This window comes from Perca fluviatilis, chromosome 21 (assembly GCF_010015445.1).
Source record: "Perca fluviatilis chromosome 21, GENO_Pfluv_1.0, whole genome shotgun sequence".
NCBI classification, from domain to species: Eukaryota; Metazoa; Chordata; class Actinopteri; order Perciformes; family Percidae; genus Perca; species Perca fluviatilis.
This window is the reverse complement of record NC_053132.1, coordinates 21,974,814-21,996,792: the sequence shown is the minus strand read 5'-3', so window position 1 is coordinate 21,996,792 and position 21,979 is coordinate 21,974,814. Positions and strand designations below refer to the sequence as shown.

General features: G+C 41.0%; 1 protein-coding gene across 4 annotated transcripts in view; it reads right to left on the bottom strand.

Moving 5' to 3' along the window:
* Window positions 1–1,691: 1,691 nt before the first annotated feature.
* Window positions 1,692–21,979, bottom strand: part of mapk8b (mitogen-activated protein kinase 8b) — a 44,226-nt gene continuing 23,938 nt past the window's right edge. Inside the window, exons 6-12 of one of the 4 annotated variants that reach the window (XM_039787635.1) lie at window positions 21,627–21,792; window positions 19,454–19,525; window positions 14,113–14,295; window positions 12,049–12,173; window positions 9,736–9,799; window positions 7,867–7,944; window positions 1,692–6,586 (exon numbers count right to left, since the gene is read on the bottom strand). In XM_039787635.1, the coding sequence (XP_039643569.1) occupies window positions 6,465–6,586; window positions 7,867–7,944; window positions 9,736–9,799; window positions 12,049–12,173; window positions 14,113–14,295; window positions 19,454–19,525; window positions 21,627–21,792 (810 nt within the window). In that variant the 3' untranslated portion in view covers window positions 1,692–6,464. Of the gene's footprint in view, window positions 6,592–7,866; window positions 7,945–9,735; window positions 9,800–12,048; window positions 12,174–14,112; window positions 14,296–18,275; window positions 18,348–19,453; window positions 19,526–21,626; window positions 21,793–21,979 lie in introns of all 4 variants that reach the window. The other 3 variants (XM_039787636.1, XM_039787633.1, XM_039787632.1) reach the window with 3 other exon arrangements.

The window sequence follows — 21,979 nt, the reverse complement described above, 5'->3', positions numbered from 1 at the left end:
TAGTAATATGTTACGTTTCTCCGTGTCAAATGCAGCACTGAGACCAAGTACTACTACAGTAAGACTGAAATCTTGCCCCCGGTCTGTATTTAAGCGGATATCATCTAATAACTGACGCAGTCTCAGTGCTGAGGTGTGGTCGAAAACCTGAATTAATGACAAGAAACTGTTAAGCTGTTGAAAAACTGCTTTTCAAATGATTTCACTTCAAAATGGAGGTTTGATATGGGCCTCTAATTACGCATTTAGACACGTCTATATTGTGGCTTGATGGCTGCGGTTTCCAGGGCCCGTGGGAAGACACCTGAGAGAACGGATATGGTTACAATTTGTAGAAGATCTGAGGCCAAAACTATTTGGAACACTTTTGAAAAAGCCTGTTGGCAGAATATCAAGCAGCAGGAGGATTTCAAATGTCCTCCAGTTTTTTTTTGTTAGCCTGGCTCCGCCCTCCTACGTACTTCTGCTCAATTTTCAGTTTCCTTCAGTACAGTACTCCGTCTGGGTTTGCGGTATATTCGCGGGTCAAATCTTTACCGGTCCAATCAGCGAACAGAAGGAGTGGCTGAGAAGGATGACGTTGAGGTTGTGCGCTAGTTTGAGTTGTAGTTCTGTAATGGAGGCGGAGAAAGATGCGAGCGAAGCCATTCGGTCCGTTGTGGCAACGCTGTCGAATATCCAGAAGTTAAAGCCCGAGCAAGAACAATCTCTGCTGGGTTTTGTCGGCGACCATGATGTTGTGGCCCCTCCTCCCTCCACGGGGTTCAGTTGTGTGTTGAAGGAGTTAGCTAAGTCAAACGCTAGCGATGCTAGCCGACGTCACGACCAAACGTTAGCGATTGGTTATGGCAGATCCAGAGTGGCTCTGGGCAGATCCAATAGTTTTAAACTTCAACAGAGTACCCGCCTTCAAGGAAGTTAACACTTGTCAATGGAGAGAGGCCAGACCCTCTGTACAAATGAAATGCACCAGAGTCTGGTAGGACCAGGCTAGTTTTTTGTGGTCGATTGCAAAAAATTGTGCGATAGTATTTGAATTGGTTTTACGTTAGCCACATATTCAACAGAAGCAAACATTTCTATAAGATATCTACTTGAGTCATCAAACCAAATGGCGACCCCACACTCCAGTCGCACTCTAATAAAACAGAAGTTCGGTGGGGCTGACTCGATAAGAACAGCCGCTTGGTCTAACCAAGTTTTAGTAAAAACATATAAAATAAAGATTGTGCTAACTAATACAATCGTTGATTAAAGAAGCTGAGGTTAAACAAAGCTAGTGTTAGTGTGTGGGACACAGTCTTTGGCTGATGCGTTATAGATGCTCCATTTGCAGTTGCTACTTGTTTCTTAGTGGATTCACCATTACTTTTCTATTACCGATCTCAACAGAAATCGAGGAAGCTTTTGGTACACAGAGCCTGGACCAGCACACATCAATTACAGGAAAGAAGTAGACACAACTATTATTCAAAGTGTATTTCTTTTATTTGCAGTACATGTTTTTTTTCTTTTGTTTTTTTAAAGAGGTGGCATCATCAGATCCCAGTGCATGTATTCTAGTAGTGCACTTTGCGTTTTTTTTGGGATGCGCAGATCAAGGAATTCTTAAAACTACTTGCATGGCTGGATTCACTAGCAAACATTACAAACCAGCACCATACATATAATGATTTATTGTAGGTATTTTATTTCATTACTCATCTTTTTTTTTTTTTTGTTTATTAACATTATTGTCCTTACCACATTCCAAATCGAAACCCATCGGCCGTGTTGTGACTCAAAGAACTCCCCGTCTCTGCGTCAAACCTTGGCCGACAGATTTGTTTGGGCGGGTGAGGCTGATTACGTAACATCATGACTATAAACAAGTCACAGAAATAAAAATTGATCTTATTCATAAAAATAAAAAAAAGGAAAACATGGATTGACAGTACCAAACATTTTCTTTACCTTCAGGAGACAGCTAACAAAGGCTAGGCCCATCACACACTACTAGCACAGTTTTCTGAAGGTATTGCACATTTAGTTTAAAAACCCCCAAAAAATTAAAATAAAATAAAAGAACAAAAATGACATATAACAATTCTCTTACTTCTAGGTGAAGTATACATAATGTACAAAACTAGAAGTCTGTTGAAACCGACAAATAGTACACTTTCAAATAAATAAATAATGGAATCTGTTATTCACACGTCTTCGATAGCTAATTCTGCAGGCGACTAAGTATATGCAAGAACTGGCAGAAATTCAGCGTGAGGTAGTTCATCAAAGCAGACTTAAATCAGAATGACATTGTTTGGAGAGATGCGGTAATTATAAAAAAAAAAAAATAAAAAGCAAACAACAACCTAAGAAGAAATAAAACATGAGAAAATACTCCAATTATAGCCCCTAATGTTGGGCTAAGGAAATTAAGAGCACTTTAGACAAAGTTGTTGTTTTTCTGACTGATTATTTTTAGCTAATATGACAAATGGGCTAATATGACAAATGGATACATACCACTGATTTTCTCCCTGCTATTACTGTCTTCTTACAGCTGTGACACTGATTAAGTCCTAGTTTTCACTCATTGTTTGTTAAAATACTACTGCACATTTACTACCGGACAATTTAGTTTGTTGCTGTGGGAATCTACAATAATGTGCTGCAGACTGAATTTAGTCTTGTACTGTACTAATCTTCCTCTGCAGTTGCTGCCACTGCATTTTACTAGCCAAACCTTTCATTTTCGTTTTGGGTGACTGAAAAGCGCATGAGCTACTTGCACCAGCTGTTCGTAAGTTCAAACTTACGGTAGCCTAGTTTTAACGTGTTTACAGAGTGGAGATTTACTAAATTAAAATGGGCTGCACCACATAAACTAGTTATTAAATAGTGTTAATGTTAGCTTGCATATATAATAAATGTTAACCGTTGTGTAGCTATCATTAGATCGCTAATATATCAAATGTTAACCTTTGCGTAGCTTAGTGACAAAGCTAACATTAGCTTGCTAATTTATCATATTTTAACTGTTGCATAGCTTAGTGACAAAGCTAACATTAGCTTGCTAATTTATCAAATGTTAACTGTTGCGTAGCTCAGGGACAAAGCTAACGTTAGCTTGCTGATAAATTAAATGTTAACAATTGTGTAGCTAACTGACAAAGCTAACGTTTGCTTGCTGATACATTAAATGTTAAATATTGTGTAGCTCAGTGAAAAGGCTAATGCTTGCTAATATGTTACCCGTTTCGATATTCTGACCATACACTTGATAAAATGCTGTTTAATAAAAATGTAAACTAGGAAGATTTTGAAATTTTAAACAAATTACACAAAATTACCAAAAAATATATCAAATTACAAAACGTTATGCTGTAACATGTTGAGACACTTCTCACTTCTACTGAAATGTATGGATATTACTGATTCTGAAATACATACTTCTCTATGTATGCATAAATAAATAGAACAAAGTCATAGTTACATTTACAAAGGATTCACAGTTATGTTTAATTAATCGTTTGGCCTACTAAAACTCATTTTTTTGAGTTATGTTACAGCTTGTGACTCTATAGTAGCTTTTAGTAGCTTTCACTTTACATTATTGACAGATTATGATCAGATGATTTCAAGCAAGCAATTTACCCATTGCTTTTTGCTTAGAGATTTTTACTGGATAAGACATTCCTTAGGTTAAAATGGTGCAACCCAATTAACTAAATCATTAGTTTGAAACTAGCTAGGTATTAAAACACAAACACACACACATTTACGAATAGCTGGTGCATAGCTGGGTTATGTCTGTGTTTAGCCTTATATATTTGGCAGCCGATGACTTGTTCAAGTAGAGCACAGCACAGAGCACACAGCATTTTATGCAACAGCCTATAGACAACCTTTCTTGAAACTTTGCTTTGCAAAACGTCCTTATCAAAGACTAGAGAGGTTCTAGAGACAGTTCTGTGTTGCACGTTTAGACGATCCTAATACAGGGATGTTTATGCCAACATCCACAACACCTGCTCATTTACCAAGACAGTACAATACATCCTAACTCTGCATTTTGCAGATAGGAAGTTTAGCTATGCAAACATGTCAAGCAGGCAGAATGGCTGCATGAAACCTCAATAAGCGGAGCAAAAAGTTTAAATTGAAGAGAACATGGACTCCTTTTTGTTTTATTCATTTATGGCCGTGATATTCATGATCTCAAAAAGTCAACAAACCATTACACAACTTGCCTAGATAGCTTTCAGCTAATATGGCTGGTTTAAAGTAACTATGGTTAGATCATTTTTTTCAGTTTGTACCACAAGTTAAAAAAAACCAAAAAAAATCAATTAGCCAGAAACGCCATTGGTTGTTTGGCTCTGCCTATTAGATACGTGTCCGTCTGCAACTCCACCAGTGAACAGTATCCTAAACCATCACAAAACACTGACAATAATGCAGTCGAAGAGTTCCCTCGTTTAGTTTGATCCAGTAGTTATATTTGAAAACTTCCTGTTCAATATTTTCTTTTATAATCATCACATTACATCAGTACTTAAAGAAAATCCCCCCCAAAAAATGCATTAACCTATATTTCGGTTGCTGTCATTGCAAAGAAACACTTCTTTTTACTTTGATGAAAGACCTTGATAAAACTGCCTTTTCTTCCGAAATGACTCAAACACGTGCTTAAGCATCTCAACGTATATACGCCATCACTTTCTTACCCTGCAAGACACAACAGTCTCCCCTCTGAAGGGTCAAAAATCAAAAACAAGTAGAAAAATATACAATACATTTGTGAGAACTACAACCCCATCATACATCACCGGTTCGTCGTTGTTAACCAGACACCATAAAAACCTACACGTAATGAATCCACTTCCTCCCCCGTACTCAGGAATGAATGACAAACAGGCACTTTTCCTTTCAAATCTGAATCAAGAAACACTCCAAAAAAAAAAAAAGGGCACTATTATTGCATACAGTCACGAATTATTTGTTTCTTTTGACTCTGGTTGTTTGTGCTGATAGGTTTCAGGTTTTTTTCTTTTTTCTGTCTGTTATGCAAAGGCCAACCTTTAGAAGAACATTTCCAAATTCACGAAAGCACATTGCTAGCAACAGGATCTGGTAGTAGGACATGTTTGCACACTGTTCCATCAGGCTGCAGAATCACTATCCCTCCAAGACACCCAATTTCGACACGTTCACATGCATTCTCATTTCCCGCAATCCCCTACTTGACCGAAGCACATTCTACTCAACACCGTCACCGATTTTACAACCTCACACAACTCGTCTACGTCTCGATAAACCTCCCAAAGCGCGACAAAAAAAAACAACAAAAAAAAAACATTCTGAACTGTTAGCAATACCTCACAGTCAAAGCGAGCCAGTGGAGAACGCGCATCCAGTCCTCCAAAGCAATACCACCACTCCAGTTCCATAATGTCACAGCCTGTTGCAGACAAGAAGAGACACTTTAAAGCACTTAAAAATACAGAAGTCTTTCAAAAAAGCCCCACAGTTACCATGGCGGGACCTAACTGGGTCATTATCAATCCCGTGGCTTAAATGTAGAAGGTGAAATGAATTATATGGCGAGTGAAAATCGTTTCTGAAATCCTATCGTGTCCGAACAGTAAGTGAAGAATGAGTAAAATATAAAGCTTTCATCGTTATTTTTTCTTTGACAATGTAGGAAGTAGTAGTTACTCGCAAGCGGAAAAAACTTTTTTACAACTCAAATCGAAACGATCTCAGTTCAAATCAACGGATATGTCGTATGCCCTCAAAACGATATCCATAACACGTGAGATAAAACGGAGGAGGGGAGTACTGAGACCATACATCTGCCAATTCAATTATGTTTCAATGGCTCACTGCAAACCGGTATCGGAGATAAAACTACATCTACCGTAAAATCTGTACAAACTCAGTCTACATGTATATGGCAAGTTGTAAAAGCAGTAGCTTACAAATTAACAAATGACTTCCAACGGAAAAATAGATCACATTAAAACATTTTACAGATATTTCTTTCAGTTCTCACGGTCAGTTAATGTGAACCGGAACGTAGTGAAATCATAAAAATTCTCATATCATCATCTTAGGTTTCGGAGAAAAAAAATTAAGAAATGCCACAATAAATTACAGCTAGGACTCAAACAAAAAGAAATCCTTATTTAAAAAAAGAAAACAAAAAAGACTATAACTGTAATAAAAAATGAAAAGAAAAATATATCTGTCCAGCTAGCTGGCTAATCGCTACTCTACTGAAGACAAGCACAGAGAGAGAGAGAGAGAGAGGGAGGGGGGGGATGCAGGGGGTGGGGCCAGGAGCCAGTGTCGGGCAAGCGGTCTTGGATGTGACCAGGGGGCGAGGCCCATCCCAGGACCAGGAGGGGGTGTAGATGATAGTCATCTGCAGCAGCCCAGGGGGCCGGTGGCTGCCAGAGCAGCGCCGGTGCTGGCCGTCTCTACAGGCTGCTGTCTGGGTCGGTCAGGGTCGGGTCGGGGGACACGGAGGAGACGTCGTTGACGGAGGCGGAGGAGGGCGTGGAGGTGCGGTGCTGGTGGTGGCTGCCGCTCACTGTTGCACCTGTGCTGTGGGACACAGGAGAAGGCCTGTGGTCAGCTGTGGAAAGTGAACACGCAGCACGGGCTGCTGAAGCACCTTTATATGATTGGAATCAAATTCACTAAGTCATGATAAGGAGATGGTGCTCCTTCTTCTCTGCATATAAACTTGCATTTACACTTATATTGGGGGGGGGTGGGGGGGGGTTTAGGGTCTACATAGTCTGGATCGTTGACAATTCATTTATCGGATAGTCGCAGGAAGATCCGATGACCCTCGCCTTGCAAAGCTCTTTTGTTTCGGGAAACAACTAAAAACCGTAGAGATAGCAAGCTATTCGCTGAAAATGGCAAGTTTAGAAGAAAATTTGGATCGCGCAACAAGGCAGGCCGGCTTGATTATTTCGGGGAACGGTCGTAAAGATTCACAAAGAATATGTTTACGGCATTTACTTCTACCTGGGACAGTTTGGACGGATTGGTGGGGATTTGCTAGGGACATAATACACACTGGTAAGAGCAAATGAGGTTTAACCATGTATCCAGCTAATTTAAACAGCTCATGTTACTGTATTGTGTGAACAGTTAATTTAATATTGTATGTGGCATTGTTCTTTTGCAGGGTGCAAATGTTCCGCCAAGACCATTTTGCAGAGCCACCGGCACCCAAGACGAAGGTGTAAAGAAACCTTACTCTGCAGCGCTGTGGAGATGGGTCTGGCAAGCAAGACTAGGGTCTCGAGTACAACCTGCTTGCATGTCTTTGGACTATGGAAAACTACAGGAATGCAGGAGAAGCTATATCAAATATGGATAGGCCAGAATAAAAAAATGGCATGGACCGCATGCTGCCTCGCAATATCATAATATACCAGACATTACATTTTTGCTAAAAAAATTGCAAGTTCTATTCAAATACATTTAGTTACAGCTTCTCTACACCGTTTTTACATAACAAAAGAAAGTAATGAAATGAAAACAGTAGGCTTGGAAGGCTGGTTTGGCAATTACATATATCAGAGACAGTTTATGCCGGGTCATAACAGAACATGTATTAAGTGTCTAACTAGAGGAATAAGTGTGCTAATTGTCTCAGTCTCCTGCAGCCCACATACTGTATGCATGATTCCAGTAGTAGAGAAATTACCGAAATTAGTACAAAGATGAGCTGAATAGTGAAAAACGCCTTTTCAGAATGATTACCACATCCAATGCAGAACTGTAACAGCGCACTGTTGATTTATTTACGTTACACACATACTGTACATGCAATCTCTCACACATACAAGAAACGCCACTTACCTATGGACGCTGGCTGTCCCCTTATGACACCATTCTTTGTCCTTTCTTCCCAGTCCAACACTTCTTTGTATATCAACTCTGTAACAAACAAGACACAATCATTTACTGCAGTAAGGAGCTGAGAGAAAAAGAGAGAGGGCTGTATGCACTCATACCACCTTACAGGCTTTTATTTTTTTATTTTTAAGTGCAACTCTGTGCTACTCATCACCATTTTGTTCTTCATTTTTTTTATTTTCCATAACTGTGTGATCTGGCCTTACTCTAATACTGTTTTTCTCTCACCTGGTGAAACACACATGGCGAATTTAACAACATCTCTAAGGAGAGAAAGATGCAATGAAACATCCTGCAGCAGTGTGAGTGTCGGATGAGGAAACGCTCCAAGTGTGAATCTCCTGCTGTCATTGCTGCCCCCCCCCCCCCTTACTTTTTCTGTGGTGTTACCCAGGGTTCGATCACAGGTCTGCTGTCATTTTTACATTTACATGTTGCATTTGATTTAAGTGACATTATTTGTAAGCAAAACATCCATTTGTGTTATGCTGATGATACTCCGCTATATGTTCCACTGAAATCCAGTGACAACTAGTCCCATATATGGCTGTTTATAAGATGTTAAGTATCTTACAGAGCATGACAATTTTAGATCATTTATTAGGCCTAAAAATGATATAAGTCATCTAAAATCCGGTCTGGCCACCTGTCCGTGTATGCCACCTGCAATTTGGGTGTAATCTACAATTCTGACATGTCTTTTGATTGATTTAAGTTGTATAATCACTTCTTCAGTTTCCCTGTTTTCTTCTATGTATGCTTCTATTTCATCACAGATAAACAATCTAGCGTATCGCAATAAAAAAATAACAGATTGATACTTTATACATTAGAATTTTACACAAGAAAAAGAACTTGAACGCAGATAATCTTAATCTAATTTCAGGTAGTGAAAGTAGGAAACCAGGAGGACACGTATGCCACATGTTCATCACTTATTTCCAGAGCAGAATTCAGGATTGTGAATCAGACATTAGTGCAATTAAGAATTCAGACATGCAGAGGAAAACATGCATATCTGGGGTCCGTGCGCCAGTTGCATGGTTCAATAGGGTTATACTTAGTGTCTTCATTAATTCATAGGTGTGTTTTGGGCCTAACATGCAATAAACCTATGAGAGTGTCATCTCCCATTCCCTTTAAAAGCCAGGCACGTTTGTAGCTTGGCGCATTGCTATTATGATAGCGGATTTGCTAAGCAGGAAGGAGAGATTTTCAGGAGAAGAAACTGATCTGCTCGCACGTGAAGTGAAAGCGCCCGAGCAGATCATATCATAATACTATTTCACATTGTAATTTTTTCATTTTTAATCTTTTGCATGTTTGTGTGCTGCTGCGCGTCCCTGTGTGTGTGTAACAAGTATAGTGTGCGCGCTGTGCACGAGCCTAGGCGCATTTTACTAATTCGCTGTTAAAATAACAATGAAATGCTGCGCTACTGACTTTAGACCAGGTTTTTGATGGTCATTGGCGCGATCACTTCCCGCTGCCTCAAGATAGCAATACGCCAAGAATGCACCTGAACACACCACCCTGTTAGACCAGCACGCCCATGGACGCACAGTTGGGCGCAGGTGCATTTGCTTTTTAAACCATGTGGGCTCCGGATGGGAAATTGACAATTGCGTCAGTCTTAAACTAGCAAAGACAGTTGCGTCGGGCTTTGTGCTGCACCGGGTGCAAGATAGGGCCCTAAATGTCTCACAGGCTGCGACACACAAAAATAGAAAAACCTTATGCAACACACACTGCAAAAAAGCTAAGTACTTCAGATATCAGAATCAGAGAGGAGAAACAGAGGATCTTTCCTACCTTTCCACTCCTCCACTGTGTGCTCTCTTTCATCCAGCTGCTTGTCTGTGATGGCGGGTGGTGGCTGGGAAAAGACAGACACACATGTTTTCTGTACTTGACAGAAATCCTTATTTGAATCATTCACAATAATTTTGGAAGATTGTGCTGAATGTACATGTTCTTATTTATCTGTTAATTTAATTTTTTAAGATAAAATAAAACTAAACTGAAACAGATGCTCATTCTAAACATCAGCGACAACTCCACATACTTGACACTCAAATTGACTGATGAGTGACCCACACTGGCTATTAATTACTGATACTGCCATTCAGAGAGCGTGTAGCCTTCGAGTTACAATGACAGTAAGTCTGAAAGTATGTTTGACTACCGGGGCGTAACGGTACATCGATCTGGATCGATACATCGATTCAATCCTCAACGATCCAATATTATCGATACAAAGAGCAAATTTCGATACATCTCGTCAACGTTATTTTGAAATTCCTACATTGTGTTTATTCCTTTTATCAAAAATAGTAGTTTTGTCTTTAATAAAAATGTCTGGAAGAGCTTGGTAATGAAACTGGCAAATCATATTTTAGTTTCTTTTTGTGAAAAAATATAAATGTAATTGACTGTGTTAAATGGGCTCATGTATCGTGTCGTATCGGTCGCAGGCCCCTGAATACATCCAGATCGTATCGTGGCAGACTTTGTGATATCGGTAAATATTGTATCGTTGTTCAAAGAATAGATATAATATTTGATAAAACGTGTGATTTACACACCAACGGACTACCATAAACACCACAGCAGGTGAATGAGAGTGAATGAGAAAACGGGAGAGGGGAAACTCCACTGCAGTGGCTTCCAGCTCAAACTGAAAAACTACAGACTCAGCTAATTGATGGAACAAGATAGAAAACTGCTGCATTAAACCTTGCTCACATTAAACCCACTGAATGCAGACATTTCTATTTTTTTCTGCTTCTGCAGTGCACAAATCTTTTCCAGGAAAATACTACAAACTTCAAAATTTATAGCACGCACGGAGCTGGAATAAACAAGCTCAAAGCCAGCCGTGGGACAGAGTTAGCCGTCCTCCCCAGTGTCAAATGGAGATCTGATGCATTTAGGCAGTGTCAGAGCAAAATCTGTACACAAATTTGCATTGTTCAAGGCTGTCAGTTCTGAAGAGCCATTTTATACCAGACAGGGGAGGGGAGGGAGGGAAGCAACAGTTCACTTCATCTCCCAATGCGCCTGATCAAAGGCAAAACCAATTTGCACTGGCTGAGTCATTGTGTTTTTTTCAAGGAGAGTGTGTCATCCAAACACATACAGACAACACATTTTGCCGCAGAGCAAACACACATTTTCAAAGAAGAGGAAATTGAGTTTTACGGTTTAGGGTCCTTAGATGGGAGGTTTTATTTTAGCTTTGCCTTTGAACTTAAAGAGTAACTTTGTTGCTGTTTTTTTATGAACCTGCACCCTATTCTCCTGTGTTTTTGTGTCGAAGTGACTGATGGGTAGCCTGGGAGAACCCTGACGAACTTCCGGGCAAATTTGAGATTTGCTCTGCAAGTCCGTCTGGCCAAGAGCCCGTTAAAGCCCATTTCCAATTTTTCCAAATCGAGGCACCAATCACAACCGTCGAGGCGGGCTTTACACGACGACGATAGCTGTTTTTTGTTTACATTCAACAATGACGGCCACCGCACCGAAGCGCATGGACCCGTAGATGCCGCTGTCGCTGCTACGTCACCCGGGTCGTTGGTCTGATTGGTTGAAGGACTATCCAATTGCGCCCAGAGGCATTCGAGCAGCGTTCCGTTGGTCACGCCCCTTCGGAAATGGGCTGTGAATGAAGCTTGCCCAGACCCACTCTGAGGAGGATCTGGTGTCAACCAGGCCAACTGATGGGAACAACAATCTTCGAAACTGGTCCGGTATTAAGCAAGACCGCGAAACAAGCTGCAATGTAACGTTATTGGGCAATTGCACACCTTCCATTTCCATCCATTAAAAGTGCAATTTTTGCCACTGACATGCTCAGACTATTATTCTTAGTGCCTGACAACATTGTAAAAAGGATCCCTACAGACATAGACCAAGAGATACTTTCTGTTTAACATGTAACAGCCCTGAAATCGCTAAGGCCAAACCCACCAGCCTCTGGGTTTAGAAATAAAGATTTCTGCGGGTTAGTTTGGGTCTAGGTCTAGTCATTTTAATGCAGGAATGTTTTACCATTTATGGTTTACATATGTGTTCGTATTATACCTTTAAAAAAAAAAAAAGAACCATTACTTAGTGAGTACTTACTGCCTCCACTTCAGTCGGGTCGTACCACACGTTGATATAAGGGTGCTGGAGAGCCTCGTCCACCGAGATCCGCTTTGACGCGTCTATTACCAGCATCTTGGATAGTAGGTCTCGGGCTTGGCTCGCTGACAACAAATTGTGGCAGAAAAAAGAGAAACGGTGAACATTAAAGGGGGATGTACTCAACATTCCGAACATTAATATAGCAGCAAACAAATATTTGCCAAGTAAAAAAAATATAGTGTAGTAATGGCTTCCTGAGCAGAGAATGAAGTCACACTCCCTCTGTGTGTTGTAACGCAAGCTTCTCTGTTCATTTTTTTTAATAGACGCGTCAATGTTAGCGCATGTGGCCGTGAAAAAAACAGTTATTTCATGTATTGGGGAATGGTCTGCGAGAGCCGCGTGGAGGCAATCCTAGCCCGCTGTTTTTTTGTTTCCGGTATATCAAGAACAGCCCCTTTAAGCTTTAAACTAGGGCTGCATGATATGAGGAAAACACGTAATTGCGATTATTCTGAACGATATTGGGATATGATTCACGGTATTGGAGGGAATGGTAATTTTTGGATCATTATTCTCATTTTGAAGATTTTTTTCTTTGGTGTGTAGGATAAGGTTTGTAAGCCGGGACGTCTCTGCAGCGCCACAATACTTAATTCAGAATGGTTTGACACATATTTTGCCTTTAACTGGTATTGCGCGATAATGGACACAACGTAGGGAGGGACCATTTAAAAGTTTTAAAGACCCCCTTCACTCCTCTGTATTTGGGTATTTTAGGACATTATTATCATATGTTCTATCTGGAAGCCTCGCCAGCGAGGGCTATCAAAGCATTCCGAGCCAAACGGGAATATCAAACACATGCAGCTTAACAGGAAGTACTTCAGGGGGGAATACACGGTTGTCACATATTTCTCTCTCTGTAAATTTACGAGGACAGAAAAACAGTTTTTTGTCTTGCAACAGCTACACGGCGCTCGCTGTGACTGTTCCTGTCATCTCCTCTCCATTTACACACGAAGACACGCTTGAGGTTAGATTCTCCCTCACAGTAAACAACTTGGTCCTGAGCCGTCAGCTTCTGTAATAAGTGCTTAATTTGGGGCAGCCACCGAAAATTGATTCGTCACTTGGGCTTTGCTGTCGGCGAAACGCAGCGTGCAACACAAACGGATGCAATATGGAGGAAAAGTTCATCTTTCAGCTTTACAAGCGATTAGATACATACCCACCGAGCCACTATGAGACCATTATATTAATCCTTCAATTACAAAAGTAGCCATTTTTACTACATTTACTTCAAAAAGAAACAAGAACAAAAAAAAAAAAAAGAAGTATTTTATTACATTTCAAGTGGTACTTTTTGCAAGTAAACTCATGTTTTGTCTTGCGTTCTGAATGAAATAAAAAGCTCAAACGGCAAAAGCACTGAGGGGAATGTTCACAGTTCAAGGTTGTTTTCACTGTTGATTTGCTCAACTGTTTTTTTTAAGTTCAATAATTGCACTCATTTTTCAAAAGACAATGAGTAGTCGTGTTAAATAAGCACGCTTTCAGTATTTATTTAAAAAGATAATTTTTAGGCTTTTCAGCCTTCATTTGAAAGCTAGGTGAGAAAGGGGAGAGCGGGGGAGGAGGGAGAGACATTCAGGAAATAGTCACAGGTCGGATTCGAACCCTGGACCTCTGCGTCGAGGCATAAACCTCTAAGTATATGTGCGCCTGCTCTACCCACTGACCCAACCCGGCCACACGCACAATTTCAATATTGACCAAAATAGCGAAGCAGGCCTAATAAAACTCACTACAAACACTGATTGCCTCATTATTCATAATGCCTTGAGATGTGATAAATCAGCCATTTGCATTTAACAAATGGTTCCCCTTCAGGCTGGACAATTGCTGCACCTGAAGAAGAGGAACCAAGCCCAAGAAATGGTTTGAACTCTTAGCAGGCACTAAATATACAACCTCGCAGAAGTTATTTTGTGCTTTCGGTAAGCCTTTACAAGATGATATCGTGGACAGTAAGAGAGAACAACAGAAGCTTGTTTTTACCTTTCAGTTTGTTGTGTTCAGAGTCTGCAGGGAACAGGACGTCAGGGAAGAGCTTCTCGAAGCTGTAGCCAGCATACCGGGGCCTGTTCTCCACGTAGGTCCTCACCGACTGGTTGAGCTTCATCAGGAACTCCTGAGACGGGGTCCCCAGCTGCTCGATCACCTTGTTCCACTGGTCGATATCTTAAGGTTGGCAGGTGTTAAGTAAAAAAAGCACTGGGCTGGGCTTGGACAAACGGACTGGCCATTCCAAAGGTGGGGTGGGTCATTTTGAACGGATGAAAGCATGGGGAAAAAAAGGAAACTCCCGCACTCTGCTCTTGCTTATAGCTAGGGCTGGGCAACATAGAGATATCATATCGACATCGATATATGACGATGGATATAGTCTTACATTTTGGATATGGTAATGACACAAATGCTAGACCGTCTGACAGCCGCAGACTGTGTGAATTACGGCTTATATCGATATATATATGGCTAGATATCGTCTTAGATCTTCGATAGATCAATATGTTAATATGATAAGTGTTGTCTATTCCTGGTTTTAAAGGCTACATTACAGTAAAGTGATGTCCTTTTCTGAACCTACCAGACTGTTCCAGCTGTTCTATTATTTGCCTTTACCCACTTAGTCTTTATATCCACATTATTTATTAAAAATCTCATTGTGTTAATATGTTGTGAAAGCACCAATAGTCAACCCTACAATATCGACATTGATGTATTTGGTCAAATATAGCGTGAGATTTTTTTTTTTTTTCTTTCTGCATATCGCCCAGCTCTACTTAATAGCATCACAATTGATTAAAGAAAAGTAATGTTTCGTTCCCTCTGGACCTTCATCAATAGTAATAGAATAGGAAAATACTCTTGATGAAGGTCCAGAGGGACCGAAACGTTTTCTTTAATAAATGGTGGTGCTTTAAGCAAGAGCAGAGTGCGGGATTTTCCTTTTTTTCCCCAAAGTTTGTGATATTTTTTCAATGCATCTGATTCTGCACAACTAATGAATAATAAAAGAGTTTCTGGAGCTTCTACATCTGTACCGAGTTGTTCTAGCTTGGATTTGTTCCTAAAATAGTTTTGTAAATGCAACTGTATATATTCAGAAGGTTTGGTGAAAGGCTGTTTAGTATTGGTAGTTTTTCTTATGAAGAAAAGGTCATAACAGATTTAAATTCCAATCAAACCTGTGGAAATGAGTCTGGATGAATGGAGTGGGGTACACACACCATGAACTATGTTAGGTGAGACAGGTGATGCCCACCTGGAAACATGTATGCAACTCTTTTTCTTATGCACGCATGCACGCAGACATGCCTTGTTCACATCTTTACACATCCTTAAAGGTCCCATGACATGCTGCTTTTTGGATGCTTTTATATAGGCCTTAGTGGTCCCCTAATACTGTATCTGGAGTCTCTTTCCCGAAATTCAGCCTTGGTGCAGAATTACAGCCACTAGAGCCAGTCCCACAATGAGCTTTCCTTAGGATGTGCCATTTCTGTGTCTGTAGCTTTAAATGCTATTGAGGAGGAGAGAGGGGGGGCAAGGTGGAGGGTGGGGGTGTGGCCTTGACCAACTGCCATGCTTCACTCGTTTGCAAGCCATGATGTCTCTCTCTTTCTCATGGGTGGGCCAAATTCTCTGGGCGGGCAAAGCAGAAAGGGGAGGTAACCTTTCTCCTTATGACATCATAAAGGGAAGATTCCAGATTGGCCCATCTGAGCTTTCATTTTCTCAAAAGGCAGAGCAGGATACCCTACACCGATCGCCATTTCTAGCCACTGGGGGACCACAGGCAGGCTAGGGGGAACTCATTAATGTTAAAAAAAAACCTCAAAGTGACATTTTCATGCCATGGGACCTTTAACACTGAATGAACAACCAGGAGGAAAAGCCTGGTTCCAGAGCTCTGATTTACTCTGTGTGCGGGTGTTTTGCCTGGTTTGAAAAGCAATAGATCCATTAAATTGGGTCCTGTCAGAAGGGAAATACCACCTTCATGGAGAGAGGCAAGTATATTGGTCATACCGAAAGCGGGACTGTATCAATTATAGCTGCCAGTTGATGGAAACGCACCTAATCACAATTCTTCTTTGCGACATTCCAAAGGTTTGCTTAACAATTGAATAGAAACACAGCTAATGTATATCTTTAATAGCCCTTTTCCACGTATTTTCATTTTACTATACTACAAATAGGCAATAGGCAATGACTCCTTTCCTATGCCAGTAGACGAGAATGCCTTTCTGGTTTTCTTTCTAGTGTGTCACATTCAACGTCACAAACGCGCCAGAAAACAGGATTAGTAAATGATTAGTAAACGGCTAACAGGGTTAATTTAGAGACCTGCTACTATTTCAAGCTAGCCTCCGTTTCAATTAGTTTTGTTCAGACAGTATTTTCCCAGAGTTATTTTAATTAGGCTAAGCTTTCTAAAAACCTGAAACGGGACAGTGTTATGTTAGTAAGTTAAATTACTCTAAGAACGGCGTGGTCTTTAAAAGATTAGCAAACCTCTTTCTAGCACGTGTATTAACAAGGAGAGCCTAACCTGTCAGCTGTGCTGTCAATGCCTCGAGAGAACAAAGGAAGCGACTCAGAGCTCGCCGTAAAGCAGTATCTCCGGCCGTATATGTGTATGACGTCATTGATATTTTAAAAGGCTTTTTAGAACAAAAGAGCCACTTTAAAAAAAATCTAACACCCAGCAGTGTGTATTTTCTTTGCCTCCCCTTTTGAATGCAACATTCAAATTACTAGACAAAAATGATATCCTGAGAAAAGTGGATTTTGAGGGGTATAGCTCCATAGAGCCCCATTCATTCTGCACTCGCCCGTGAGCGCCCTATAGTGGTCCCAGAGTGGAACTGCAACCAGCTCAGAAGCCAGAAGTATTCTGAGAGTGGAACTTCTTCCCTTATTAGAAATTCTTTGATAGCGCACTAAATGTAAAAAATATGAATACACACGACAAAGCCGCTCCAGCCGACTGACCATGTTGAGAAACACAAATATAGCATCCATGCAGCGTACTCTACGCTAATTAACTCAGAACCAAGTAGGAACAACAAAAGAAGTCGGCTTAGTTTTTCGCAGAACATGCAACTAAACAACCAACTACAACTGCAGAATAAAGCACCCACATAATGTTAAAATATATACTCACATTGTGTTCATTCATGTACAAATAAAAGGAGGATAAAATTGCAGAATAGACCATTTTCATGACAAAGTTTTTACATGGTGAAGCAGAGAAACCACAGGTGTAATTAATTAACCCAGGCATGGTGCTCGTTCATTAGGGTTAGTGATTACACATGTGCTTTACCAGTGCAGACATGGTGACATGTGATAGTAGGAAAAGCACAGGTGTATTCAAACCCATTAATGATGGCTGCATTCCACTTAGGAGAGACCCTGGTATTGTGCATGCTGACTCACTGAAATAGCTTACTGGGACACTTGATGGAATTGAGCCATCGTTAAGGTTAGGGCTGGGCAATATATCAATATTATATCAATATCGTGATATGAGACTAGATATCGTCTTAGATTTTGGATATCATCATATCGTGACATGAGATAAGTGTTGTCGCTTCCTGGTTTTAAAGGCTGCATTGCAGTAAAGTGATGTACTTTTCTGAACTTACCAGACTGTTGTAGCTGTTCTATTATTTGCCTTTACCCCACTTAGACATTATATCCACATTACTGATGATTATCTATCTAAAATCTAAAAGTGTGAAGATATTTTGTTAAAGCCCCAATTCTCAACCCTAGAATATCGCCGCAATATCGGTATCGAGGCATTTGGTCAAGAACATCGTGATATCCGATTTTCTGCATATCGCCCAGCCCTAGTTAAGGTTATCAATTTCAGCTGTGCTTCTCCTACTACGACAAGTCAAAATGTCTGCTGTGTAAAAAAAGAAAAGGTCCATTCCCCTTCAACTCAGCCACTGGGAGAAAGGAGCGTCGACGCTGAATACGATGACTCATTAAATCACTCATTAAAACAGGCAGTGGCTTGGTAGGTTCCCCCCCCACTGAGTGGAAAGACATGAACAAGATGTCAGACAAGAGGATGATAGACAAGATGGCATTTTGGGGGGAAGGGGGGGGGGGGTTTGGATGGAGGTTCGACTTAAGGATACGATCAGTGCCTGGAAACAACACACTACCCCGGACCATTTCCGCCATGATGCATCCAACAGACCAGACATCAACTGAAAAATGAAATGACAACCACCAAATTAGCATGCAGGACTGAAAACAAACCTAAAAATATAGAAGGGGGTAAAATAACATGAAAAGAAAAATGATGTGGTGCCAAGTGATGTGTGTGATACATGACAAAAATGAGTTGCATGCAGTTGAGCGCACTCTCAAACCTGGGTCAGCGTCCCACAAAGCTAAAATCAAAATCACGACTCATTATTTTTTTTCAGCATTTTCTTTCTTTTCTTGCATAACCTGTTAATAACGTCGAACAACATGTGCTCAAGATCATTTCTTCTTCAGGTTCACTGAATCATAAGCGTTTAAAGTGAGACACTGACTGTCAAGGTCTTCTGAAAATCTTTTGTTTGTTTGTTGCAGAAATGCATTTTTAAACACCCTCAGGGTCCTCAATGCTATTCATTCATTGCGTTAAAACTGAAATATTCTGATCCATAAGGCCAGAAGTAATCATTTTGTTTAAGCTATTCATTTTTAAGTCACTCCCACATGTGCACTGCAGATACTGAGTCTCACAAATATTTCCCTAACAGAACAACAATTTATTCAGTACTGTGTTGTGGAGCACAACCAGACAATTTACTGTTCTGTGCGACTTGCTGCTATGGCATCGACAAAGACATATGGGAAGCAGTTTGAGGATAGACGAGGGTATTTTAATGCAGTTTAGTTCCAGGCTATGGAAGAGCAAGCTATTCAATTCTATTTCGGGTTCTTCAGGTGACTGCCATGGTGCTTGAGGTGAGTGGGGAGTGGAAGGAGGGAGGAAGGGAAGGAGGGACGAGTCGTGTGAGAGCGTGTGTGTGTGTGTGTGTGTGTGTGTGTGTGTGTGTGTGTGTGTGTGTGTGTGTGTGTGTGTGTGTGTGTGTGTGTGTGTGTGTGTATCTGTAGGAAGAGCAGGTGGGTGGTTGCAAGTCGAGGTGTCAGGCATATCTGAGAAATAGAATCTCTGTCGTTGCTCACAGGATATGATCTCCGTGCGATCCGTTTGATGAAAAAGAAAATGGTTTGAAGAGACGAAGGATGTTTTTTTTTTTTGTTGTTTTTTTTGTGTGCTGAGTTTTGAACACCGCTGCAAGCAGCTCAAGGATACAATCCCTTCCTGGAAAAAGGATTTTGTGGCGAACCATTTCTGCCATAATGCAGCCCACAGCCCAAATATCCACTACATGTGTGCAGCATTAAAAGGAGGGAGAAGAGAATAAGCAAAGAAATGCAACAAGTCAGCAGGAAAAAAAATAAAAATAAAAAAGGTTTTTGCTTGAGAGAGTATTAGCATTAACAAGATTCTCCTGAGTATTGCCATCTCTTTGCTACATTATTACTATGTATCAACGTCATGACGTCTGTGCAAAAGGGAACATTTTATTCTCAGAGTTCTCTCTAAATCAAAAATCAAAAAAGCGAGATTTGCTAACTCACTATTATGCATCGGATGTTATACCTAAAGGTTTAACTCTCTGCTGGGCTACTGGAGCCCCAGTCCCATCTTTATCCAAAAAATGTTTTTCCCCCCAAAACATTTTGGGAAATACACTTGTCAGCTCCTTTGCCGAGAATTAGATGGAAAGCTTGATACCACTCTCTTGTCAGTCCTTCCAGAAAAATGCGGAGTTTTTTTGTGATTGTTGCGGGCAAAAATCCTTGATTATGCGGCACGTTTTCTTAAAAAATGCGATGGAATATACGGGATATTTATGCAATTTTATGCGATGAAATTGCGGGAACTTGCAAAAATTGCGGGAACTTGCAAAAAACTGCAGTTTGATGAAAAAGAGAGAAAAAAGTGATTCCCCCAACACCCTGCTTTTCTATGATGTTCACGTCGCATAATTACGTCACTTCATAACATTCCCATGGTAACGGGAAAATGGCTGCTCTTGTGTTCAACTTTCTGCTAAGATATATGTGTGACTTTTTTTGCACGGAAATCTGCAATTCATGCGGCGAAAGTGCGGCGTAGTTGAAAAAATGCGGCCCCCGCATAAATATGCGGACTTTGCCTGATTATTATTATTATTATTATTATTATTATTATTATATTATTGAATTATGCGATTGCATAATCGCGTTTTTCTGGAGGGACTGTCTTGTCTGTATGTTAAATAAGAAGCTAGAACCGGGAGACAGTTGGCTTAGCTTAGCATAAAGCCGGGCAACAGGAATAAACAGCTAGCATGGCTCTGTCCAAAAAATGTGTGCCGTTGTAAACAGAAAGCAGAGTGTCTGTGTTACTCCGCGATTGAAAATCATGGATGTATAAGTTGAAAATACAGAAAATACTTTGGAGAGAGAACAACACTGGCCAAACGCAAGACCGCCGATTCATTTGCTGCTGAAAAGGTATGTAAGCCCACCTAACCGATATGACTGACTGACGCGCATCGCCGTTTCCAAAAGGTCTCCGTTTCTGCCCGTCCAGACTACGAAGCAACCCCAGAGTTCTAAAATTAAAACAGTGTTGCCAAATAGCTCGGTTTCCGGGCCTCGGAAAAAGCCAGAGTATTGTGGTTGCCGGAGTATTGTGGATGCACGCCACAAACACAGCACAACATATTTGTTTGTAAACCAAAGTGTAGATGTAGCCTCGCATGTTACAGTATATTTCCTGGAGTCCTCCACCACATAACCCCCCAGCAAAACCACAACTTTGGTTTTATTTTGTTCGGATTAAAGAAACAAGATATAACGTGTTCGTTATTGAGCCAGAGGGAGGTGCTGGTTTGTAGAGTCTAACGAAGAGATATGAGAGTGGTATCAATCGTCCAACACATGGCAAATAAGCATATTTCTCCAAATGTTGAACTATTCCTTTATGGCCGACCTTGCAGAAACTGTGATACGTTCCAAGCAGGAGCACTCAGTGAAACGACTGAAGCATGCACAAGTGCCCGTATTCATACTGGCGTTTTTTTTTTTTTTAAGCCAGCCTGTATGCAGCTCAGGACAGGCAACCTCTTAATAAAACATCAAATGCATGCTAAAGCACTGCTGGGAACTGGAGTCCCCCGGACAGGAAGTTTCCCACAAAGCACCAATGCCCAACATGCCACCTCTCCCCCAGAGAGTGTGACATTAACAGGAAAAGAGGAAGAGTGTGTGTGTGGGAGTGTGTGTGTGTGTGTGTTTGGGAGGTTCTGTCGAAACACATCCCAGTGGGGGGTGGGTGGGGTGGAGCATGTCCATGCAGCAGGCCAGGCAGCCGCTCAGGAGCTCCTTATTGGCCAATCGCTGTCAAAAAAAAAAGCTGCCTTTTCTCCACTCACCGTTGGCCTGGTAGCCCATGCCCAGGATGACCTCAGGGGCGCGGTAGTAGCGGGTGACCACGTAGGGCGTCATGAGGAGGCCAGTGGCGGCTGTCCGGGCCAGGCCAAAGTCCAGGATCTTCAGTGTGCAGTCGGACTTCACCACGATGTTGCTGGGCTTCAGGTCCTGTACAGAAAACGCAGCGCCGAGAGAGTTAGCCCGCATTCACGGCATTTATTTTTTTACTAAATACATTGATGTCGATGTTGCGACAGTATTGTAGGGTCGACTATTGGTGCTCTCACAAAAATATTAACACAACGACAGTTTTGCTAAATAATCGTCAATAATGTGGATACAATGACTAAGCGGG